Raw genomic sequence first — 24,665 nt, 5'->3', positions numbered from 1 at the left:
ACCCCAGGGTCCTCACTTCTTAATAATCTAGAGCTTTAGAAACAAGGCCCCATGTAGGCACGCACTCTGCCTTCTGCCTTCTCACTGTGCCAGCCTGAAGTGTCTTCCTCTCAGGCTGGGGGTGGGGTGCAGTGAGGAAGGGACCCATTAAAAGTGTGGCCACCCCTCCCTCTGGTCTAGAAAGGTGATGGAAGCACGAAGCCTCATCTGAGACACGATCTACTTCCTTGGGCTCTCGTGGCTGCAGCCTGTCATGGGAAACTCAAGCTACCCTTGACTGCAGGGCTGCACACAGACACGTGCTCCCCAGGGACCCAGGTGCCCAGGACACCAGCGGTGCCCACTCATCAGGATCCACTATGACCCTGGGCTGCAGCCTCCAGCCCCTGGGGCCGCAAAGTGGAGCAAATCAGATCAAATGGAGTTCTCTTTTTTGACTTTTTTCATGAATGGTGAGGGTGATGGGCTAGAAACCAGGGGTGGGACGGCCACAGAGGAGAAGCGGAGGCTGGCTGGGGACAGCCTGGTGGACAGGGACACCTCTTTACCCCCGACACCCCTGCGACAGGCAGGGGACAGCAGGCCCGGGGCGCCCACTGAGCTCTGGCCTGGAAACTGTCTCCAGATTCTTTCAGCCATCAGACGACTATGGGGGGATTACCCAGCCCCTTGATCAGCCTTCGGGGAAGGAGGTTCTGATCAGGTCATCTAAAGGGCATTCTCTCATCTCGCTTCCCCCCCGCCACCTGCTTTCTGCTCCAGACCTGCCACCTGGCCGCCCCAGCCACACCGATACAACACCCGTCTGGCCCCCAGGGGCCCACAGGCAGCAGGGCGCTCTGCGGAGGGTACAGGACGCCAGGTGACTGGGGTCCAGCGCCGCCCAGAGGCCCACAGGCTGCAGGGCGCTCTGTGGAGGGTACAGGACGCCAGGTGACTGGGGTCCAGCGCCTCCCAGGGGCCCACAGGCTGCAGGGCGCTCTGCGGAGGGTACAGGACGCCAGGTGACTGGGGTCCAGCGCCGCCCAGGGGCCCACAGGCTGCAGGGCGCTCTGCGGGGGGTACAGGACGCCTGGTGACTGGGGTCCAGCGACGCTCCTGTCACGGGCTGTGTGACGTCAGGCGCGTGTTTCCTAAGCTTTCCGGCCCTTCCTTTACCCATGCGTAGAACGGAACTAATAATGCCCAACTCGCAAGAGTATCCTGGTGGGTACATAGGGCTCACGGTGTCTGCACACAGACAGTGCACAATTAATGCCTGGAGGGTGACTGCCTGGCTGAGACCGAGGAGGAAACAGGGCTCTCAGACAAGACACCTGGCAGCAACCTTTGGACACTATGCTGGCCTGTCTCAGAGACCTGGAAGGGAGCTTCCAGAGGTTTCTTGTCTCAGGGATGGGGGCCCACTGGGCCTGGAAATTGCTGGAAGGTAGCTTTGCAGCAGAGGCACCATCCCATTGTGACTTAAATGGTTAAATCTTAAATGGTTTAACTTAAATCTCTGGATGTGAGAGTTGGACTATAAAGAAAGCTGAGCGCCGAAGAATTGATGTTTTTGGATTGCGGTGTTGGAGAAGACTCTTGAGAGTCCCTTGGACTGCAAGGAGATCCAACCAGTCCATCCTAAAGGAGATCAGTCCTGGGTGTTCACTGAAAGGAAGGACTGATGCTGAAGCTGAAACTCCAATACTTTGGCCACCTGATGGGAAGAACTGACTCATCTGAAAAGACCCTGATGCTGGGAAAGATTGAAAGCGGGAGAAGGGGACGACAGAGGATGAGATGGTTGGATGGCATCACCGACTCGATGGACATGCGTTTGAGTGAACTCTGGGAATTGGTGATGGACAGGGAGGCCTGGCGTGCTGCAGTCCATGGGGTCACAAAGAGTCGGACACAACTGAGCGACTGAACTGCCCTGTGGGGCAAACCTCAGGAGGCCAAGATGCTGGGGTGGACTGGGAGGGGCCTGCCAAGGCAGGTGAGGCCCGCCTTGCGCACTGGCGCCCCCTGCAGGCTGCTTGGCCCACCGGGTGGCAATGACTCCGGACACTCAACCGGTGGGCCGGAGCGGCCATGACTGGAGACCCCTCCCCGCAGGGAGCGTCTGCTCCTCACTGGTCAACCCACGGGTGGCGGTGGGCAATAACAGGCACCGTGTGTATGCCCCATATGTCTGCTTTTGATTAACAAAGAGGTGAAAGGGACCTATGAAATTACTTCTTCTCATCTCCCGATTTTATTGGCGAGGAAGCCACGGGGAAGGGTGGGAGGGCTGGCCTGCGGTCATCCAGCTAGAGAAGGGCAGGGCTGGAGTGAAAGCCCAGGAGGCTGCAGTCCAGGCGCCTCCTGCACGGCACCTTCAAGTCCCCCATGTCTGAGCAGCGCCCCATCTTCTCTTCCCACCCCTAGACTGCACTCAAGTTTCCCAGAGTCTCTCCAGTCCTGGACCCGCACGCATGCAACCTCCATGAGCCCAGGGCACCCGCGGGGCGTGGGAGTAAAGAAGGCGGAGCCATGAGCCCTGCCTCGGGTGGGGAGACTGACCAGCCTCTGGACCGCATGAGGACACAGGCCCAGAGCCAGGCACGATGCCCGCTTCAGACTTCCTGTCTCCTGCTGTACCCCTCCAGGCAGGCCAGAAAAAAAATGTGCCTGGGGGAGGAGGGATGGGGCTTCTGCAGAGGAGGGTTGCTTTGTGAACCTGTCCAGCCCCAGGCATCACAGGTAGCCCTGCCTCTGGTTCCCTGCAGGCCGTAAGGCTGGAGGAAGGGGCAATACTGGCTTCCCTCATGGCTCAGAAGATAAAGAATCCACCTGCAAGGCAGAAGACCCAGGTTCAATCCCTGAGTCAGGAAGACCCCCTGGAGAAGGGATTGGCTACCCCCAGTATACTTGCCTGGAGAATTCCATGGACAGAGGAGCCTGGTGGGCTACAGTCCATGGAGTCGCGAAAGAGCTGGACACAACTGAGCGACTGACAAAAAATACGACGTCGCCAGTACTAAGTGCATGGGTATGAGTGGTTAAGTGCGTGGGCAGCATCTCTACACGGCTCTTGGAGGCAGCTTGGAGGCAGTGAGGGGCTGAGTGAGTCACTCCAGGTGGGCAGCTGGGACTTGACCTCTCCCACGAGGTACTGGACTGGTCCAGAAAGACAGGGTCTCTTGGCCTCGCGTGCCAGGCCCCACACTACCTGCCTCAGTGAAACCCTGACTTCTGGGGCCTCCCAGCAGCCTGGCCCGGGGCCCCAGATGCCGTGGCGCTCCCTGCCTCCGGTCTCAGATCGACTGGGGCCCAAAGCTGGCAGGGAGCTCCCTAATCTGAAGGTAGAAGCTTTAGTTCTGGATTAAAACAGCCTTGGCCTGAGATGGTGAGCAGCGAGTGCCAGCAAATGAATGGGCCACCGTGGTGACCGTGACCTGGGCTCACGGCCTGGCTGGGCAGCTTTACCCCAGGGCTCTCTGACACTTGCAGAGCCCCCTGCTGCTGCCCGGGCAGCCTTGGCCAGGCTGACAGTGCACGACCGTCATCCCACCGCGCTCTCCTGCACAGTCATGCCCACTGCCCTCCACTTGGCTGTTCCCACACTCAAGCCTTTGCTTTGGCTCCTTCCTCCTACTTTCCTGGGTCCACCTAAATCCGGCCTCTCCTTTCATGCCACCTCCTCCAGGAAGTCTTCCCCAGGCACCAGCACTTAAAGGGCCTGCCCCCTCCTCTTGATTTTCCTAAATTGTTCTCTGGTTGAGCTGGCCTTGCCCTTCCATCAGGCCTCTAAATATCTGATGGAGGCCAGAGGCTCCTGCTTTACTGGAGATTTAACAGAGCTAAGCACTCACACCCACTAGGGCTTCAACACCAATCTCAGGACCTCCATGTGAGCTTTCGTTGTGGACGGATCCTGGGCTATCTGCACTGCTACAATCTGAACCCTAAACCACAGCATGACTTGGGGGCCCCTGGGCTTGTGGAAGAAAGCCTGTGTGGGGCCTCTCCTAGGAACCTTGAACGAATGGGATTCATCAAGGGCAAAAGGAAAAACATGATTTTGTGAAATTCAGAAATTCCTGTTGGAGGAGGAGTCTCAAGAGGACACAGACAAAATGGGACGTGTGTCAGTGGATTTAAACAGTGATGATGTCTGTGGGATAAACTGGTGTTAGGGGGCAGGTATGATTACCCCCACTTAATGGACAAGTAAGTGGAGGGCAGCTAGGACTGACTTCGAGGTCTGCCCAAAGTCGCCAGCTGACGCGCCAGAACCAGGGTCAGGAGGTAGGTGTTGGACTCTGGGCTTTGTCAACGATTCCTTATGCAACACGGCAGGACGTCATCAAGGGCAAGTTTCTGGGGCCTGCAGACTGAATTCCAGGTGACTCTGCTTCTAAGTCCACATCAGAGATACTATTCCAATCAGATTTTTTTCAACACCCAGAGTAATGCAGTGACTGTTGTCTGATGGGGTCAATGGGGAGTGTGGAGCTCCGATGTACATGCAGCTGCCCAGGAATGCACTGACTCCAATTATAGACAGATATTCCTAAGCTTTAGCTGGAGCCCAGCCATCCCTGAATACCACCCAAGCCCCGCTGTCGTTTGGCACTGCCCCGCTCGGCGGCCGAGCTGGACGGCAGTGCGTGGCAGCAGCGTGGGGGTCCTCTGGGACATTATTTGATCCGAGCTGCACTGTCAAGAGTGGGGTGATTTGGGAGTAAGGGGCTTCCTGAAGGGGATTAGCTGAACAGCCATCCCTGGCGAGCAGGGGCCCTGGGGGCACTGCTCCTGGCTGGACATACCTGTCTCCATGTTTCCAAGTGACCTGAAGCTTCTTTCCCTCTGTGAACTGGGATCTCAAAGGCCACCCAAGGGTCAAGTGAAGCTGGTTTCCTGCAGGTCACAGCCTGCTCCCCCAAAGCGGGGCCTACCCTCTCCCCAGCACTGCCGGCTGGAACTGGGGTTGAGGATGGGCCAGGAAGGGGCTGGCACTGCTGTTCCTTGAAGACTCAGCATACTGGTTGGGAGGCAAAAGGGGATGGAGATTCTGGGTGTGCAGAGAGCCCCGATTCTGAACTTTGGGCTCCCAGGGCAGACTCCCTATGCTGATGGTTCTCAGGCTGATGATTTTCAGGCTGCAGCAAAAGCTCCAAGCTGGAAGGTGACCTCAAGGGGCCATACAGTCCAGCCCCTGCTTCCTGGCTGAGGGTCACACAACCTCTCTGGGACAGACATGCCACCCAACAGGGAAAGGTCCGGAGCAAGAAGAAACTAGGGGACTTCCCTGGTGACTCAGTGGTGGAGAATTCGTCTGCCAGTGCTGGAGACATGGGTTAGATCCCTGATCCCCGATCTGGGAAAACCCCAGACACAGCGAAGCCACTCAGCCCATGGGCCACGACTATTGAGCCTGTGCTCTAGAGCCCGGGAGCCGCAACTACTGAAGCCCACGAGCCCTAGAGCCTGCGTTCCGCAACAAAAGAAGCCGGAGCAATGAGAAGCCCGCCCCGCTCTCTGCAACTGGAGAAAAGCCCGAGCAGCAATGAAGACAGGCTGGATCAATCACACGATGCCAATCGGCTAAGGAGTAACTGAAGCATGGGTGAACCCCCACCTGCATCCTTGCATCACACTCTGCACCCCGGGACGCCTGGTGACCTCTGTCCACTTAAAGGGATCCCTTCTTTTATATTCTAGTGGAGATGGAACCCAGCCACCCTGAAAGCAATGAGTTCAAGACAAGTGTGCCACCCTGGCTGACTGCTTAAAAAGTTTCCATCCCCCAACCCTCTCTGCTCTACCCCACACTCACTAACTTCCAATAAATCACTCTGCCTCATGCCAGGTGTCCAGAGGACAGCCAGGGCACATGGGTATGAGCAGAGAAAGCTAGGGAGAGGTGTCCTCAGCAGTGTGGACGGGGCATCCAGACAAGGGTCAGGGGCACAGAGGTGAGTCCTGTTCATCCTCCCCCAGGTGGCCAGAAGTCCCTGTGTTTGGTGCCCGCTTTGAAACCCAGGCCGTGCACCTTTGGCTGGGAAGCCTCCGTTCACAGATGCCCACTGATTTACCTGGGTGGCTCCTGGAGACTCTTGTGCCAGGCCTGGCAGAAGGAAGAGGGGTATATCTCCCACATCAGCCCACTGTCCCCCTGCTAGCAACTCCAGATTCCAGCTCCTGAGTGATGGGGGCAGTTCTGATGGGGACAAATGCTACTGTTCTGCCTACCTAGGGCTGGGAGCAGGTCCCTGGAGGAGAGGGAATGAGACCCGCCACAGCAGCTTGAATCTTTGAGGGGCAGGTCTGAATCACTGTGTGCTTTCCTATGAAAGAGACAAGCATGGTCACTTAAAACCCCTGGTCCTCTATGTACTGGATTTCCAAGCATGACACCCTATAACCCAGCATCCAGATCTTCCTAAAGCAGGGCTTTTGTTAACCTCCCTGGGCTTCTAGTCTCTCACCTATGATATGAATGGGTTGGATGGATAATCTATAGATCCTTCAGGTCTATACTATTCTATGATTTTTAATCTTAGGACCTCATGGCTCAACAGTGGCTCCTGAGTTCCACTTCATAAAGTCCAAAGCCTTCTGTTCCATCTTACAGACTTCCTCTGACTCTCCACTTAACACCCTGACCCTGGATTCCAAGTAAGGCAGTATCCTCACTGTCCTTTACTTGGGTCTTGGTTCATACATTCTCTCCATGAAAAACAGCCTTCTGGAACATAGTTAGCGAGTTTCTAAAAAGTTCTACGTAGAATTTTCACAGAATCCAGCAATTCCACGTCTAGATACACATACCCAAAATAACTGAAAGCAAGAACATAAACAGATACATGTATGTGACATGTTCATGGTGACATAATTCACAACAGCCCGAAGGTGAAACAACCCAAGGGGCCATCCGTGATGGATGAATGAACAGATAAATAAAATGTGGTCCATCCATACCATGGAATATTATCCAGCCACGAAAAGGAAGGGAAATCTGACACGAGCTACCCCATGAACGAATCTTGAAGCCATGATGCTAAGTGAGGTGAGCCAGACTCAAAAGGACCACTGTATGGTTTCCACTTATACGCGTAAAGCACAGAGCTGAGAACCCACGGAGACAGAAGGGAGAGGGGGTGTAGGGGGCTGGGGGTGACTGTAAGGAGGTACAGGACTTCTGACTGGGACGATGAGAGGGTTCTGCGGGGGGCTGCTGGGAGTGCAGTGCAAAGCTGCGGTTGCACTTGACACATACACTTAAAAATGGTTAAGCTGGTGAATTTCACGTTGCAGGTATCTTATTACAAGAAAAAGCCAAACCAAAACACCAAGCCCCGCAAGACCTGCCCCCGTCTCCTTAACCTCCCCTGTGAGTTCAGCTCTCCCAACGCGCCTTCCTCACTTCACTTGGGCTCGTGTCTTGGGCTGACCTCCGCGCTCTGCCAGCAAGTACAGGGAACATCGGTCTTCCTAGGGGCACTGAGGACCTTGGGTCTGGAGAAGGACCTTGGGCAATCACTCAGGATGACTTGCTTCTCTTTGAAAGAATGACCCTCTGTCCGCTCCCTGCCCAGGGGCCACCGCTCTCCATTCCGTGGGGGTTGGGAGCCTCCTCCCCAAGGGAGCCGGGGCCAGGATGGTTCGTGGTTACATAACCCACAGGGAGATTTGTTTCCATCGGCCCAGGCGGTGCCAGCTTTCCAGTGGCGGCCGCGGCAGGTAGAGGCGCCCTGTCTGGGCCGGGCAGGGCAGCGATGCGGCGATCTGGACGGCTTAGCATAGCTCAGATTCCCGGCGGCGGCTGGGGGCTGGCCGCTCACTGAGCTGCGGGGGAAGGAACTGCTGTCTCCTTGCTGGCCTGGCTCTGGGATGGAGCCGGGGAGGAGGAGCTGGGGGTGAGCTGCCAGCCGGCCAGAGGTGACCCTCTGGGGCCCAGGACACCCGAGCTGCCTTCTCCGATAACCCACTTATCTGCAGGGCCTGCCTCAGCGTGGCAGCCTCAGACAGGGGGAGTGCCCGGCCAAGTCCCATCAGGGGATTTAGCAGGGAAAACGAAGCCCGGGTCGGGGGTGAGGGAGTGCAGAGAAGAGAACACGGCCTGACAAGGGACACGGGTGATGGGGAAATGACTCCTGACTCCCGGAAAGCTCCTCGGCCCAGAGATAGGAGGGCGGGAGCAGGACCTCGGGTGTCCCAGCACCTGCCCACCAGGGCACCTTCATCCTGGGCAGAGGCTCCTGGAAGCAGCCCTTTGATGCTGGCTGAAACCTGCCATGGGGGTACTTGGTGGGGACCTCGCCTCTGAGACAAGAAAACCTCAACTGGCAGGCTGCTGTCCTTTCCTCTGCTTATTTTCAGATTAAAAAAAAAATCAAAATGCTTTTTTTTCCTGTTTGTATCACAGGCTGCCTCTGTCCCGCAGGGCATAACGAAGTTCTAGAAGGGAGCCTTAGATTTAGCCCTTTCAGAAGCCACTGTGCCCCTACCGAGTCAGAAAAACTGGCTTTGAGACACCCCAGCTGGATCCTTGAATAAAACTCAGACTTTGGGACAGTGCCCCTAATGACACAAACTAGGGGGAGATGAGAAGGGAGGGCGCATTTACAGAGATGACACACGTGTGGGCCCTGCTGAGTGGGCGGTATGCAGGAGGTGCTCAAGAAGTGCTTGTTGAGAGGAAGACGTGAGGATGGGAAGCAAGAAGGTAGAAGTTTACTCGTTGCAAAGTAAGTGTGGGCAACAAGGCTGGCTGGAGGCACAGCCGGCCCCTGTTCTGGTTCTGGTCTGGTGGGCGAAGAGCCTGGGTACCAGGCAGGTGCTGCTGTCCCCAGCAGGAGAGCTGTGCCCGCCACAGACTCTCATGCAGGTCAAGCTCCAAAGACAGGACATGGGAGGCCAGCTTGCCGGTGCCCACTGTTGGGCAAGGTGTGTGCTACCTCTGCCTGGCTGTGTAGGGCACCGACAACTCCCAGGGTGCCATCGGAACCACAGTTTTTAGAAAAAAGAGATGTTTTGTGGGCGGAAGGGAATGGCTAGCCACTCCAGTATTCTTGCCTGGAGAATTCCACGGACAGACGAGCCTGGCTGGCTGTAGTCCACGGGGTCGCAAAGAGTCAGACACGACTGAGCGATTAACACAATAACAAAGTCACCTTCCATGATTGACCCGCGGGGAGAGCGCTCGCATCACCTGCTAGCCCTGCACGTTCTCCCTCCTGATTTCCTGCGACCGGAGGAGGGGCACTCGGGTGGGTACAGCCCAGGGCTTTGCTCAGGCTCTGGAATGCACAGAACAATGTGCTTCTCTCCCTGGGTATGCCTGGCTTGGGCCAACAGTAAAATTAGTTTACATGCCTGGAGTGCACGTCGGCTCAGCAGTGGGCGTGCAGGGGCGGGGCCGAGGAAGAGGGTGCGAGGGGAGAGCCCGCCACAGGAAGAACGGCTGTGTGCTTTATCTGGATAAAACAGACGGGGCCACGGCGGTGTTTCCTTGGATACCCTCAGCCCTCCATTGGCCTGGAAAACCCAGAGACTCGGACAGCATCGGAAATCCGGCGGGGTACCTTCTAGGAGCACAGATTTTGAAATCCCCACTAATAGCTTCAAGAGATGGATTCCTGATTTTCCCAACTTTCTGACCCTTATATCCTATTTAGGGGGGTGGTCTTCCCTGGTGGCTCAGACAATAAAGAATCTGCCTGTAACGCAGGATACCCAGGTTTGATCCCTGGGTTGGGAAGATACCCTAGAGAAGGGAATGGCTACTTACTCCAGTATTCTTGCCTGGAGAATCCCACGGACAGAGGAGCCTGGCAAACTACCGTCCACGGGGTCGCAAAGAGTCGGGCACGACTGAGCGAGTAATATTTTCACAGGAGCCAAGAGCTTGGGGTGCTGGACTGATCGCCCCCATTCAGCCCCATGACTTGGTAGCCTCACTGAGTCACTGTCCTGTTCCGCACACATGGGGGATGGATCCTGCCCTGGAAGCCACCCTGGGGAGAGAATCTCCAGGTTCACATGCAGGAAAGTGCTCAGAAGAGCTGAGAAGCCCGTCTCGCACCAGGAGCTCTGGTACCTAAGGCTGATGGCCCTGTGCCTCCCTTCCCCAGGCACTTGCTGAGCATCCACTGTGTACAGGTCACGGTGCCAGGAGCTGGGGACCAAGCATCACACAGCCAGGATTCCTGCCATCGAGGAACTCAGATGGGAACTTACAACTCAACTTACAACTCTGGTTAGAACCCTAAGAATCAATGTTGGTCCTTCTCCCTCCCTCCATAAAAGATTGGGATTGAGAACTCCACATTTTGGGAAAAGAGGAACAACTTTTGATATTTCTGAAACCTCAAGATAACCAGGAGAGAAGGAGGTTCCCTATTATGGAACAGAGCAGTGCCTTTGCCCAAGCCAGCAAGCAAGGGACTAAGACCAGGAGGCAGAGATGGGAGAAACGGGGTATCAGTGGGATGAATGGATCCCCTAAGTCCTGAAGATGCAGCTTGTATTTTGATTTACTGATGGGGCAGCCAGACCAGAAAATCTTGAGTGCCCCAGTTAAAATTACTCCCACAGACCCTTCAGAGGCCCCACAGAACCCCTGTCACCACTTGATTGAGTTTCTGTGTGTCAAAAGCCTCAAACGTGATGCTTAATGGTGACCCAGCCAGAAGCTCTGCAGAGCTTATCCATTTTCTAGCTCCAGGTCAGCTTTTTAAGAGGCTGTCTTCTAGAAGTTGCTGGCAGAGAGCAATTTATTTTGAAACCTGGTTACATGCCAGATTCTGATTTTGCATTGTCTTTTCACAACAGCCCTGCTGTGTTTACGACTTGGTGAGATGAGGTTTTTCTTTTTTTCTTTCCTTCAAAAAAAGGTATCGCCTCCTTCTGTTAGATGTGTTGTTGACAACGGTTGCTAGGGAGAGCGGGGTTCAGTTACAGACACACTGATGCCGGCTCTAATAATACTTTGCTCTGCATAGCTCAGATGCAGACACCTCTTGGCTAAACAGGGCACACACATTTCAACAGAGGAGGGCTTGAACTGATACTACCCAAGCATATCTCAGCAAAGGAGCACTCTCTGAGCCCGAGCGGAAGGTCCAGGGTGGTGACGGGGCAGTGCTGGGTGGCGGGGGCTCAGGCCTCCAATTCCTGTCATTCCAAAGTCCCATAAAAAGAGGCTCGCTCATTCTTCACCTCGCAGTGACACCAGAGCCCCCCCACCCCGTCTTGGTACCACGATTCCTTGGTAAAGATCGGGGCAGAGTCCTGGTGACTTCCGTAGCCCAGGGGTTGTGGGTCGCCCACATTCTCCTGGGAGTCAGAATCCCACAGTGCACATCTCATGGGTGTGGGACCCTGCGATCAAGCAGAGTGGGAGCCGGGTGGGAAGGGGTGGGGCAAGGGACATGAATCACCTCCTTAGCTTTACTGATGGCTGAGCCTGGCAACCCCTTGGGGGTTGAAGAGGGAGGCCCTTTTCCTAAAACCCGTGATAGGTGCTTCGACAAACGTCTGAGGCCAAGAGAAAGGAAAAGGACCCGGAGGACGGAGCTGAGAGCAGAGAGAAAAGAGGCCCGCGGGAGGGGAGAGGCCGCCCCCACCTGGCTGACCCATGAGGGTGGAGGTTTCCCAGGAGGACCCTCGGAACAGCGAGGTGCGGGAGAGAGGTCTCCTGCGAGGGTCCAAGCCAGCCTCCTCGCTGCACAGAGGGGCACCCGAGGCGGGGCGAGGCGAAGGGATGCGCTTGCTTGCCAACGTCTCCTGCTTTTTGGAGCTCTCTCAGCAGCTCAGGCTCTGACTCCTTCTCATCACTCAGCAAATAGCCCAGTACCTGGGACCCATTTCTTGGCCGATTCATGGGGTGGTGGGCAGGGCCAACCGGTTCGTAAGTGACAACTGTGCGCAGACAGAGCATCTCTGGAGTTATCTTCCTAACGGGGGCGCTCCATCACTGCAGAATCAGCTGGGGAGTTCTTCAAGAAAGGATGCCCAGGCCCATCGCTGTGGAGTCTAACTGAGTCGGTCTGGGGGAGAACCCCCACGTTCGGTATGTTTTAAAAACGTCTTCCCCTGAGATGCTGAAGAAGAGCTAGGCTGAGAGACAGGGCCCTGAAGAAAACCTGGTGCTTGGAACTCCGTATTCCCAGCCTGGGTCCCCACTTCTGACATCACACCATTAAAAGACGTGTGTCAGTCGGGCCTGTGAACTTGACCCATCACTACAAACCGTCAGTCATCCAACATCTTAGTACTCAAAGTGTGGTCCTGGGCCAGCAGCAGCACCGCCGTCACCTGGGGGCTTGTTAGAAATGTAGCCTCTCAGGTTCTACCCAGATTTCCTGAATCAGAACCTCTATTTATAGACTCTCAAGTGATTCGAACACAAATGCAAGTTTGAGAAGCACTGACATGCATGCCTGGCACCTAACAGACATTTGAGAAATGCCTGTTTAATGAGCAGAATTTTATTTACCAGAACACTACTTAGAAAACAATCACACCTAAGGCAAAAAGACTCAGTTTAGATGTAAAAACTGAAGATGATTTCTGAGCCATGGGACTGGTGACAGGGGTCCCCTGGGACCCCAAGATCTCTGGCATTGTCAGGGCTCACGAGGGCAGTGCTTTTGGGTTCCCTGAGATGACAAAGCTGAGTTTGGCTGTGAGGGGTGAAAGGTCCTTTGACCCTTCCCTGTGTTCGCTCTCACTTCAGCTCTCCATGGGGGCTGCGTCCCAGCTTGGCAGGCAGCCCACACTCCGTGCCAACGTCCCCGACATCAGAGCCTGCCCGTCTCCTCTGGGGCTGCCAGCTCCCGCTGCCAAAGCCCAGACAGTGAAAGCGCTCGGCCAAGGAGGGCAAGACATCCAAAGACAGCTGCTGGGAGCTGTGTTCACAGGGCGCCTTGCAGCCTGTCCACTTTGTAGCCAGCATCACGCAGCCAGCATCACTAAGCCAGATCTCAGAACCTGGACACGGAGGGAGCGGTGAAACCTTACCACATGAAGGGCGTCTCAGGGGCGGTTGAACTGAACTGAGGGCTGGCTGGGGATCCAGAGACAGTGGACCCTGAGTGCGTGCAGCTGAGTATGAACCTCAGAGGGAGAAAGGCTTGGAGAGGGGGGCGGTGCGGGGCGGGGGGAAGGTGCTGGGGCCCAGGGAAGGGATACAAATCAGGTTTGCCATAAAATGAAAGCAGGTGAAAAGAGACACTCCTGTGGGTCACGAGAAAAGTGGGGTTTGATGAGTTACGCCCCCTGCTCTCTTTTCTTGAGCCTTGTGGGTCTGGGGTGGTGAATGGCCATGAATGATGCTACCTGGAAAGCCTACTCCAACCGAGCAGTTCCTCAGCAGCAGAGAAGCAGGGCCCACGAGGCCAGGCCTCATAATGGGGGGTGTGCCAGGAGTCCAGCACACTCAGCCCACCTTCCGTGGGGGCCAAGGGGCCTTGAACAATGACCCAGGAGGCCTGAGGGTCCAGCCCCAGCCCCCTGGTTACACACTTCAAGGAGCTCCCTCTTACACTTAAGCCGAGGCTGCAAGGGATGAAGGGGGCAGTGGGGGCCAAGGGGACACTGTGATCCTGCTGGCCTAAGATAGTCCACTTCTCCGGGGACAGAGAGGTGGGGAGTAGGGGGCCAAAGGGCTCTGTTGAGGCTGAGCACGTCCCAGCGCGGATGCTCTGCCGGACACTGTGAGCAAGGCCGCTCTAACCGCGGGTCACTGGAAGAGAAGCCTGACCTGGGCAGGATCTCAGGTGACCCCTGCGGCCAGCTGCCCTGCCCGGCTGGACGCCTCTCATCCCACGCCCTGCGTGTGTGTGTCCACCGCGGGCGCCGGCTGGTTACGCAGAGCTGGCAGCCACCGTCAGAAGTCTTGCCCTGTCCTGGCCCTTCTCTTCACAAAAGCCAAGGCCAAAGGTCGATCTGTCCCTGACCACCCCCCCACCCCGCCCCCTCCAGGCCTGGCCGTACGTGGCAGACAGGCTGCTCCCTGCCATCACCCTCCACACTCTCCCAGGACATTCCGGCCCACGAGGAACATGCCCGACGTGCAAATCCCTCAGGTAATGCGGGAATTCGTCACCGGGGAGCGTGGGCGATCCAGGAATGGGAACCTGATCAGGGCTGCGAGCTGGACAGAAGCAGCCCGGGCTGGCCAGCACGGCTCAGGTTGCAGTGAGCAGTCGCCCTGGGAAGACGGGAGGGCAGCGGGATGGAGCCCACGGGCAGCCTTCGGAGGGGGCTCCTCCCTCACTGTTCCTGGGGAAGGGACGGCAGAGACTGAAAAATCAGGTGGCTAAGACCAGGGTGACCACATGTCCTGGTCGACACCGGGGGGTCTAGGCCTGATGACGAATACAGCCCCTGACTCTCAGAAATGTCACGGTTCGGATGATCTATTACACGGTCACTCACCATCCTTAAGAAAGACCTGCAGGTGTTTCTTCCGGCTCTGTAATCCTACTTCCGGAACTTCCAAGCTCCTGTTTTACCCTACCTGGGCTGAAACTCAATGCATATCTCAACCCGTCTAAGGTACAGAGGAGGAGCAGAGATGACTTTTTCCCCAGCCGAGAGTCTCCAAGGACAGTCCCAGGCCTGGCACGGCCGCCATCCTATGCCACCTGCTGCCTCTCCACGATGCCACCAGTGCTGGGACCGGTTCCCTTGTGACCATGGTGAAGAGAGACAGGCTTCAGCTCCCCACCTGGGAGATCACACAGCCCTGCACTCAGTTTAAGGGCCCACGCCCATTACACACCCCAGTAAAACCATCGCTGGACATCGGCACCCACAAAGGAAGGAAGAGGAGGGGAAGGAGTAAGCTCTCCGGGTAGAGGGGCTTGGAGTGGGGAGGCACCAAGAAACGAGACGGCCTTTGACCTCTCTGCCCCAGAAGAGGTTTCAAGCCCAGCGCGTCAGCAGACAGACTGCAGCTTCGCAACTCAAAGCCCTTTTGCTCTATGCCTTTTGCTGAGACCTATCTCAGCACCACCTACAAGCAGCGTGTCACCTGCAGGGCCTGGGGGTGGTCCTGGGGAGGGGGGAGGAGGAGAAGGAAAAGAAAAGTCCACGGCACGTTCCGCTGGAACACGGAGAGGTCAAAGCACAGAACGGGTCTAAGACAAGAGGCAGCCCTCTTATCATGGAAATAGAGGGGAAGGCTGGTTACGCAGGAAGCACCTATAAAATTATATTGGTCCACCGTAACCATGGAGCCCTCACACAAACACACGCAAATCTGGCCACTCATCTCTTGCCCTCTGAGTGCCTTTTTATTTTCTATAATTAATCGGGCAAGGGTGGAACTCGGGAGCAGCCCAACCGTGGTCAGAATCCGCAGCCCTCTCTCCGGAGCCGGCCCACGGCGGGCGGGGCGGGAGGCGCAGCTGTCGGCCCGTTACCTGCAGCATGTTGAGCAGCAGGCTGCGGAACTTGGTCCCCTCCACCATGAAGAGCGCCATCTTGTCGCAGAGCTTGGCGGCCGTGAAGGCGAAGCTGCGGTCGGACACGGCCTTCTGGTAGATGGTGCGTACGATCTCCCCCAGCATCTCCTCCGAGTTGGTGGAGTTCTGGGCCTCCTCCATGAAGGTGGTGAGCTTGGCGTCCACGTCGGTGCTATTGTTCCGCATGCTGTTCAGAATCTCGATCAACTTGTCCATCTTGTTCTGCTGAGGGCTGGTGGTCTCCACGGCCACTTCATCCTGGTGGGGGGTGGGGGGAGGCGTAGGGGACAAATCGAGCGGTGTCTGAGTGGGGCCCGGGTTTCCGCCGAGGGTTTCCAGGTTTCCATGCAGGGAGGACTGACACACTCAGAAAGGACCCGTGTCACTTCTAGAACCGGCGGTCTGATCCCCTTGGGACCCGACCTCCACCAAGGACCCTCGGGCCCCAGGTTCCCTGTTCCCCTTCTGCTCGGCCCCTGTGACCCCTGAGTGGACCCTTTTTTTGTGAGCTCTAGCTCTTAACCAGGTTTCTCATACACATTGGCTTGCTTTGTTGGATCTACCTGTCCATCAGATGTCTCAATGTAGAAATGATTTAATGGGGCTTATTAAAGAAGATATAAACTAACAGATAAGAAATTGGGCCAAGAGAAAACATGGGTAGGAAGAGTAGGTCAGGAAGGAGGTGGCATCCCAAATGCCTGCTGTGTTGGTTAAAGGTGCCCACAGAGTGGCTACATCTAGTCCTCCAGACTCTCGGCTCTGGACTCACGATGGACTTCAGCCCGAGGACTGTCATGCTCTCTGGGTACAGGGAGCCCTGTGACATGGCCTTGGCATTGTGTGCTGGCTTTTTACAACAAGTACTGCACACTAAGGAATCCTCCGAAGTGCCGCAGAAACAACTGGCGCTTCTCGGAGGGAAATTTCAGAGGAAAAACCCTACACCCACTAGAGGTTTCACTACAACTAGGACCAAACCTGCGCTGCAGGAGGAAGAAAATGGATCTGACAGTCTCAGAAGTATGTGCTCAAACACAGGAGACTGGTGGCCACAAGTGATGGACTTAACTGCTGGGATGAAACCAGGGTTGAAGGGCAGGGTCAGGGACACAGAGGGGGGCCCATGTTTGCCATTCTGTCATCAACAGAAGAATCCTGGGCGGGAGGCTCAGCCCGGGGCTCTCGAACCTAGTCTCTGTCTCTAGTGGGATGGCTCTGGGAACTGGCTTCACTCCCTGGGCTTCAGTTTCCTCCCAGATACATGAGGAGGTTAGATTAGATGGTCTATATAGCTTTCTTTGAGTCCTGCCATTGCCTGAGCCCACGTCCTCCTGGTCCAGGAGTTCAGGAGGCTGGACCTGAGGCGAGTCTTTGCAGCTGAAATACGGGCATCAGGGATCTACCTTATCCGTTCTCTCTCTCTCTTCCTGCCCCATCCCAACCACGGGCAGGAATAGTGGTCAGTATGTAGAATAATCACCCACAAGGGTCTTCTGACAGGTTATGACATTTGACCTTCAGTCCGTCTACAAGGCGGCATTACACCACGGTGCGACACCCATTTTACAGATGGGTACACTGGGGCCACAGAGAGGCGAGGTGGCTTGCCCAAGGCCACCTAGCCAATCAAAGGCAGAGTGAGGACCCAGCTGGTTTGCTTGACTCTAAAGCCTGTGTTGTTTCACTCTGTGGCACCACAGCTGCATTTAGCAGAACCGAAGAGAACTTAGCAATTCTCTTTCTGGCTGGACTGAAGCAATCTGTCCAGGAAACTTTTCAGGCAGAGACCACACACGGAGTACACCTGAGAACCTCTCCAGGCTCCTACCTTTGGGACGTAAGGAAATGAAGGATGCTTTTCTCTAGGACCTCACAGCGCCTGCCCTGTGGGGAGTATGGGTGGGCACTTGGGGCTGTAAGGGACACCAGGAGCAGCATGTCAGCTTCAGGAATTGAGCGGGGAAGAGGTCTGACCTGCCTTGTCCTGATTGGGCGTGGACCTGGCCCTCGGAGGTGAAAGTTGGAGGACAGAAGGCAGGAGAGAGAGGCTGGGGAGAAGCCTGAAACTTCGAGCTCCACAGAAGCCCCACAAGGAGGACTCCATGTAGCCTCCCCATGCCTGGGAAAGCTGGGGGCAAGCTGGCCTTTCCTGGGAACACTTCTTCTCCAAGGTGACCTTACTTGCACCCGTGGCTGGGGATGGGGAGCTAGAGTGAGCAGAGTGGACCTAACGCTGCCAGGGACAGAGCCCCAGCTCTCCTCTGGAGGCTCGGGGCATCTCTTCCTGAATGTGTGAACCAGGCTCTGGAGGCCAGGCCCAGCAGTAGGGTGAGGAATGAGATGCTCATTCCAAATTTAAGGAGGCCCTCCTTCTCAGGGCTATGCCTGTGCAGGATGGCCACCTAAGCAATGTGAGAGTGAGTGCCTCCTTAAATCTTGCCCCTGCCCCGTCCCTGCTGCTGGTTGGTGGGGGAGGGGAGTGGCAAGGCTGATGTCAGCCTGCTGCACTCTGTCCAACTCACCTCTGCTCTCCCCTGGCAGGGAGCACAGCCTGCCTGGTACTCATCTTGGGGAGAAGCATTCTTATCTCATAGGCTCTGTGTTTTCCCCAGATGCCCTTTAGCACTGACAGGGCGGCATCTGCCCCCAGATAATGCTGGTGGGGGACACCAGGCCTTCTCTGCTGCCCTCCCATCACCTGGAGGCACACGCCTCTTCCCCCACCCTCCCTTCTCAGGCTGGGGGCTGGTACCAGGTGTCCAGCTGAGCCTCCTGGAGGGTGGAACGTGCTGTGCTGGAGGGAGTCCGCATGCAGAGCTGGCCACAGGTCTGCCTTCTGGAGACCAGGGGTCTCTTGGGCAGAGAGCAGGTGCGGGTCTCTGCCTGCACCCGGCTCCCCAGGCCCCCACCCCCAAGCCCTCCGCCCAGGTGCCTACCTCGTGCTGTCCTCCCTGGTACAAGAGAACAAGGAAAATTCAATTACCGGTACCTTTTCTTTCAGCCTTCGCCGCAGCCTGTCTTTGGAAGACTGGAGCAGGGTAATTTTGGGGCGCTCCCCGCCGCGCTCGGGAATAATACTGTCTTTAAGCTTTATCTCGGCCTCTGGACACCCCGGCTGCAGCAGGGTGAGCCTCTCGGAAGCTGCTGGGGCCAGGGCATCGGGGCTGCGAGGGGACTCGAGGCCGCCGTGCCCAGCGTCCCCCAGGGCATCCTCGAGTCTGGGGCTCTCTGTGGGCACGGTCTCTTTGGCGTTGCGGTGGGCGCCTGCCCTCCCCTTGTCGCTGGAAGGATGCTCCGTGTTGCTGTGGTGCCAGCGCCGGTTCTGGCTGTAGCCGTGGTGGCTGGACCTCCCTGAGGGGTGGGGCGCCGAGCCCCCCTGGTAGGATTTCTGGTGGTCCCTATTGTGTTTGGCACTGCCCGGCGGGTGGTCACCGTGCTGCTGGGGCTTGTTCCCTCCTGGGGGTCTCTGCTGCCGCCTGTCAAACAAAGGGGAAAGACAAGAGAGGGTCACTGGGGCCGCTGGCCAGGGTCCCTATGTCCAAATACCTGCAGAGGAATTCATTTCTTCATTCCCTCAGTACTCTCACTGAAGGCCTCCTATGCACCAGGCTCTGCAAAGGGGCCTGGGGTTACAGGAGAGAATATGACAGATAGGTCCCTATGATCACTCAGGATTTAAGTCAACTCTTGACTTAAAATAAGTATTTTATTTCCTTATTAGAATATGCATTAATACATGTGTAGGAAACAAATTTAAAGTGATACAATTAGAGTATACAGTGAACCCTCCTGACTGTCCCCAGACACCCAGTATGTTTCTTGAAGCAACCATTCCCATTTTGTGAACGCATTCTATGCTTGTTCCAATAAAGATGTGTACACAGAACTACAGTGGACAGTGAAAGTGAGTCGCTCAGTTGTGTCCGACTATACAGTCCATGGAATTCTCCAGGCCAGAACACCAGAGTGAGTAGCCTTTCCCTTTTCCAGGGGATCTTCCCAATCCAGGGATCGAACCCAGGTCTCCCGCCTCACAGGTGGATTCTTTACCAGCTGAACCACAAGAGAAGCATCAGATAACAAGCATTCTATTAATGACGTTTTAACCATCATGGCCTGTGAACAGTTATACCATTTGTTAAACAACCTTTCTTTAGGTACACTGACATTTTCACCCCCAACCCACAAACAAAATATGCTATAAGAAGACTTCCCTGGTGGTCTAGTGGTTAAGAATCTGCCTGCCAATGCAGGGAACACAGGTTCAATCCCTGTTCCAGGAAGATCCTACGTGTCACGGAGCAGCTAAGCCTGTGCACCACAGTCGTGAGCCTGTGAGCTTAAACTACTGAAGCCTGAATGCCCTTGTGAGCTCTGCGACAAGGGAAGCCACTGGCATGAGAACTCTGTGCAACTAGAGAGCAGCCATCGCCCCGACCGCCGCAACTAGAGGAAGTCTGTGCAGCAACAAAGACCCAAACGAAGCCAAACATAAATAAATAAACAATTTTTAAAAATGCTATAAGAAATTCTTACAGGCTGAACTGTGTTCCCTCCAAATTCGTATGTTGAGGCCTCAACCCCTGGGACCTCAGAATGTGACTGCATTTGGAGTGAGCACCTTTAAAGATGTGATTAAGTTAAAATGGAGCTGTTAGGGTGGGCCTCAATCTGCTGCTATCACGTTATGGGAGCCCGAGCCTTGGGCTACAGACGTGATATTTAACATGATAGTTTTTGGCAAACAGGCTCACTGATTTACTTGACGCTTTCAAAGCAGAGAGTCTGGTCCTTGAGTAAGTGAAAGGCACTCAGTTGTGTCCGACTCTTTGCAACCCCATGGACTATACAGTCCATGGAATTCTCTAGGCCAGAATACTGGAATGGGTAGCCTTTTCCTTCTCCAGGGGATCTTCCCAACCCAGGGATCGAACCCAGGTCTCTCGCATTGCAGGCAGATTCTTTACCAGCTGAGCCATAAGGGAAGCCCAAGAATACTGGAGTGGGTAGCCTATCTTTTCTCCAATGGATCTTTCTGACCCAGGAATCGAACTGGGGTCTCCTGCATTGCAGGCAGATTCTTTACCAGCTGAGCTGTCAGGGAAGCCAGAGATTCTCATACAGAACAAATCTGGGCTGTGCATCATGGGACAAACCCCAAATGTTTTGATCTGCAGACTAAAAGACAGCAAGGGGGTGGGGGGTATCCTGGGGACCCTTCAGTCTTGCACCAAAGGGCTGCTTCCATCACTGAAGTGCTCCTGCATCCCACCTGTTTTGCCCTAATGGTGTTTTCCATGTCATAACCTTATTCGAAGTGCAGCTGGAGAACAGGATAAACATGAGCCTCTCAAAGTTGTAAAGTGAGTGAAGAAAGTTTACGGAGAGAAGCTCCACATTCTAGCAAATGAGGCTCCCAACCTGTTCTGTGATCCATCTCTTTGCCCAATACAACAGACCTTCACTGCACTGCATTTTATGAACAAACTGTGTTTACTTGCTCTAAAATTATTATTACTTATATAAAGTCAATTTTGATGTTCACTTGATAATTTTGTATCTCTGAAAATTTGGGGGTATCCTGGGTTTGGGGTTAAATGGATCATTTTCCCATTAAAATTAATGAAATTTTTTTCACTGAAAAGCTTTTCCCTTCTACCGGTATCAAATGTTGGCGAGGATGTGCAGAAAAGGGAACTCTTGTACAGCGTTAGTGGGAATATTAATTGGTGCAGCCACAGTGGAAAAGACCATGGAAGTTTCTCAAAAAATAAAACACAGAGCTACCATATGACCCAGCAACTCCACTCCTGTGTATATATCTGAAAAAACCAAAACCACTAATTTGAAAAGATATATGCACCTCAATGTTCCCTAGCAGCATTATTTGTAATTGCCAAGACATAGACACAACCTAAGTGTTCATCAACAGAAGTTGTGGTATATACACAATGGAATACTACTCAGCCACGAAAAAACGATGACTATTTGCATATGTAACAACATGGATGGACATGGAGGGCATTATACTAAGAGGGAAAAGACAGAGAGAAATACTTGATATATCGCATTGTACTGAGAGGGAAAAGACAGAAATACTTGATATATCGCATTATACTAAGAGGGAAAAGACAGAAATACTTGATATATTGCTTATATGTAGAATCTAAAAAATACAACGACTAATGAATATAACTAAAAACAAGAGGGACTTCCCTGGTGATCCAGTAGTTAGGACTCTGCCCTTGCATTGCAAGGGGCACAGGTTCGATCTCTCGTGTGGTCAAAATAAAGAAACAGACCCACAGATGTAGAGAACAAACTAGTCGTTACCAGTGGGGAAGGGCTATATAAGGGTAGGGGAGTGGGAGGCACAACCTCTTGGGTGTGAAATAAGCTCAAGCATGTGCTATACAACTTGGGGAATATAATCCATATTTTGCAATAATTGTAAATAGAAAGTAACTTTTAAACATTGTATAAAAATTAAAAAATTAAAAGAAAAGCTTTCCCTAGGTGGCAGGGTTTTCAGGGGGAGTTAAAATTGTTAAGCGAGGGTTTCCCTGGTGGCTGAGTGGTAAAGAATCCACCTGTCAATGAAGGAGGCACAGGCTCAATCCCTGGTCTGGAAAGATCTCACATGCTGCAGAATACCTAAGCCCCTGAGCCACAGCTTCTGAGCCTGTGCTCTAGAGCCTGGGAACCTCAGCTACTGAAGCCCACACATCTACAGCCTGTGCTGCACAGAAGGCACCAGGGAGAGAAGTCCATGCACCACACGAAGAGGAGCTCCTCACTCACTGCAAATAGAGAAAAGCACCCGCCGCAATGAAGACTCAGTACGGCTGAAAATAATAAATGTGTTAAAAAGCACTTTAAAAAAAATTTTAAAAATAAAGTGGCCAAGTGAGAGACAAGTATACAGGTTTCTTTTTGTTTCCACACAAACAGTAACTTATAACACTCTGTATATTAGAAGCAGAAATGAGTATGTTTTTGGAGGAAAATTCAACAATTTGTTACAAAAGCCTCTAAAACATGTAAACCGCTAGCCTTTGCAATGTATCCACTTGTGACAATTTATCCAAAGGAAATTATCAAAGCATAGGGATGTTCATCACAGTTGTGTTTAGAACAGATAAAAACGGACAGTGAAACAACGAAAGTGGTGAGAAGGCTCCCTCGGGCCGGGTGTGATGTGTGTGCAGCACAGTGCCAGTTTTCATGGCAAGTGTTTCTATGCACAGAAAAATCTGGAAGGACACTCAACAGAATGCTAACAGTCATTATCCCTGGGGGATAGGATGAGGATTTTTCTTCTTCATTTGTGTTTTCTAAATGAACATAAATGTATTTTTCTAAACTTTTTATTGTGGGATAATTATAGATTCACATGCAGTTGTAAGAAAGAATACAAAGAGACTTTTTTGTATCCTTTTCCCAGCTTCTTTCCATGGTAACATCTTGCAAAACTATAGTTCAAGATCACAACCAGGATTTTGACACTGACTCAGTCAATGGCACCCCACTCCAGTACTCTTGCCTGGAAAATCCCATGGACAGAGGAGCCTGGAAAGCTTCGGTCCGTGGGGTTGCTGAGGGTCGGACACGACTGAGCGACTTCCCTTTCACTTTTCACTTTCATGCATCGGAGAAGGAAATGGCAACCCACTCCAGTGTTCTTGCCTGGAGAATCCCAGGGACGGGGGAGCCTGGTGGGCTGCCGTCTATGGGGTCGCACAGAGTCGGACACGACTGAAGCGACTTAGCAGCAGCAGCCAAGATATAGAATATTTCCATCACCACCATCTCCTGTGCTGTGTTGCCCTTTCACAGACACACTTACTTCCCTCCCTCCTTAGCCCCTGGCAACAACTAATCTAGTTTCCATTTCTACCATTTTATCATCTCAAGAATGTTATATACATACAGTATGTGACCCAATGGGATTGGCTTTTTTCGCTTAGTATAATTCCCTGGTAATCCATCCAGGTGATTGCATGTATCCACAGCTGTTCCTTTTTCACTGCTGAGTCGTGTTCCGTGGTGTCGATATATCAGCGAGTTTAGTCATTTACCCACTGAAGGACATCTGGGTTGTTTCCAATTATTGGCTATTGTGCAGAAAGCAGTTAGGAAAATCTGTTCACAGGTTTCTGTGTGGACATAGTTTTCATCGCTTTTGAATAAATGCTTGTGAGCACCGCTGATGTGTTGAAAGATAATTGCATATTTAATTTTTAAAGAAGTTATCAAACTGTTTTCCATACAGGCTGTACCATTTTACATTCCCACTAGCAATGCATGAGAAGTTTTCAACCATTGTTTCTTTGGGTCATTTTCAGTTACACCCTTTTTTTCTGCTACCTCCCGGATGACCTGCCTGTTTGATTTTTGGTTATGGTCCTCTAGGTCTGTGAAGCTCACTTCATTCTTTTCTATTTTCTCACTGTTGCTCAGACTAGATCATTTCTATTGTTTCTTTTCCAGGACACTGGTTCTTCCCTTTGGGTCCTCCATTTGGGTGTTGAGTCCATCCAACTGAGTTTTCCTTTAACTCTGAAGTTTTCATTTGATGCTTTGTTATATCTCCTACTTCTTTGCCAAGACATATATATATATATATATATATATATATTTTTTTTTTTTTTTGGTGTATCAAGAGGGTTTGGAGTTGCTCTTTGAAGCATTTTTATGCTGACTGCTTTAAAATCTTTGTCACACAATTCTAACATTTCTGTTATTTCGGTATTGACATGTATTGTCTTTTTTCATTCAAGTGAGATCTTTCAAGGCTTTGGTCTGACAGGAGATTTTTGGTTGAAAGCTGGACAGGTTGGGTATTATGAGATTCGACTTAATCAACTCTTCCTGTTTGGCTGGCTTCTTCTGCTGGTGTCCTCTGACCTTGGTCTGGTAGTAGAAAGAGCTGCACCGTCTCATTACTGCAGGGTAGGGGCAGAAGTCAGGTTCCCCACCAGGCCTTCTTTGAAGCAGCAAGGGGGTGTATTCTTTCATGCTGCCCACGGTGGGGTTCTGGGTCCTCACACAGACAGCTCCTTGGCAGGAGGAGGAGGGCGCCTCCCTGCCGCTCCCCACGTGGCCTCCACTGACACAGAGGCAGGGCCGGTCAGTGACTCCCAGGCATGAGTCCCAGCTGCCCACTCGGCTTCCCTGACCCCGCCCTGGTGGGCTCTGGGTGCCTCATCACAGCCT

The 24,665-nt window shown here is 53.5% G+C and overlaps 1 protein-coding gene across 8 annotated transcripts in view; it reads right to left on the bottom strand.

Annotated features, from left to right (window-relative positions):
* CTIF (cap binding complex dependent translation initiation factor) overlaps window positions 1-24,665 on the bottom strand; it is a 326,254-nt gene that overhangs the window by 84,958 nt on the left and 216,631 nt on the right. For 7 of the 8 annotated variants that reach the window (XM_005224342.5, XM_015460146.3, XM_010818999.4 and 4 more), the window contains exons 8-9: window positions 18,433-18,925; window positions 15,405-15,704 (exon numbers count right to left, since the gene is read on the bottom strand). In XM_005224342.5, coding sequence (XP_005224399.1) covers window positions 15,405-15,704; window positions 18,433-18,925 — 793 coding nt within the window. The remainder of the gene's footprint in view (window positions 1-15,404; window positions 15,705-18,432; window positions 18,926-24,665) is intronic. The other variant, XM_010819001.4, reaches the window with a different exon arrangement.

This window comes from Bos taurus, chromosome 24, assembly GCF_002263795.3.
Source record: "Bos taurus isolate L1 Dominette 01449 registration number 42190680 breed Hereford chromosome 24, ARS-UCD2.0, whole genome shotgun sequence".
Taxonomy (NCBI): Eukaryota; Metazoa; Chordata; class Mammalia; order Artiodactyla; family Bovidae; genus Bos; species Bos taurus.
This window is presented reverse-complemented; position numbering and strand designations above follow the sequence as displayed.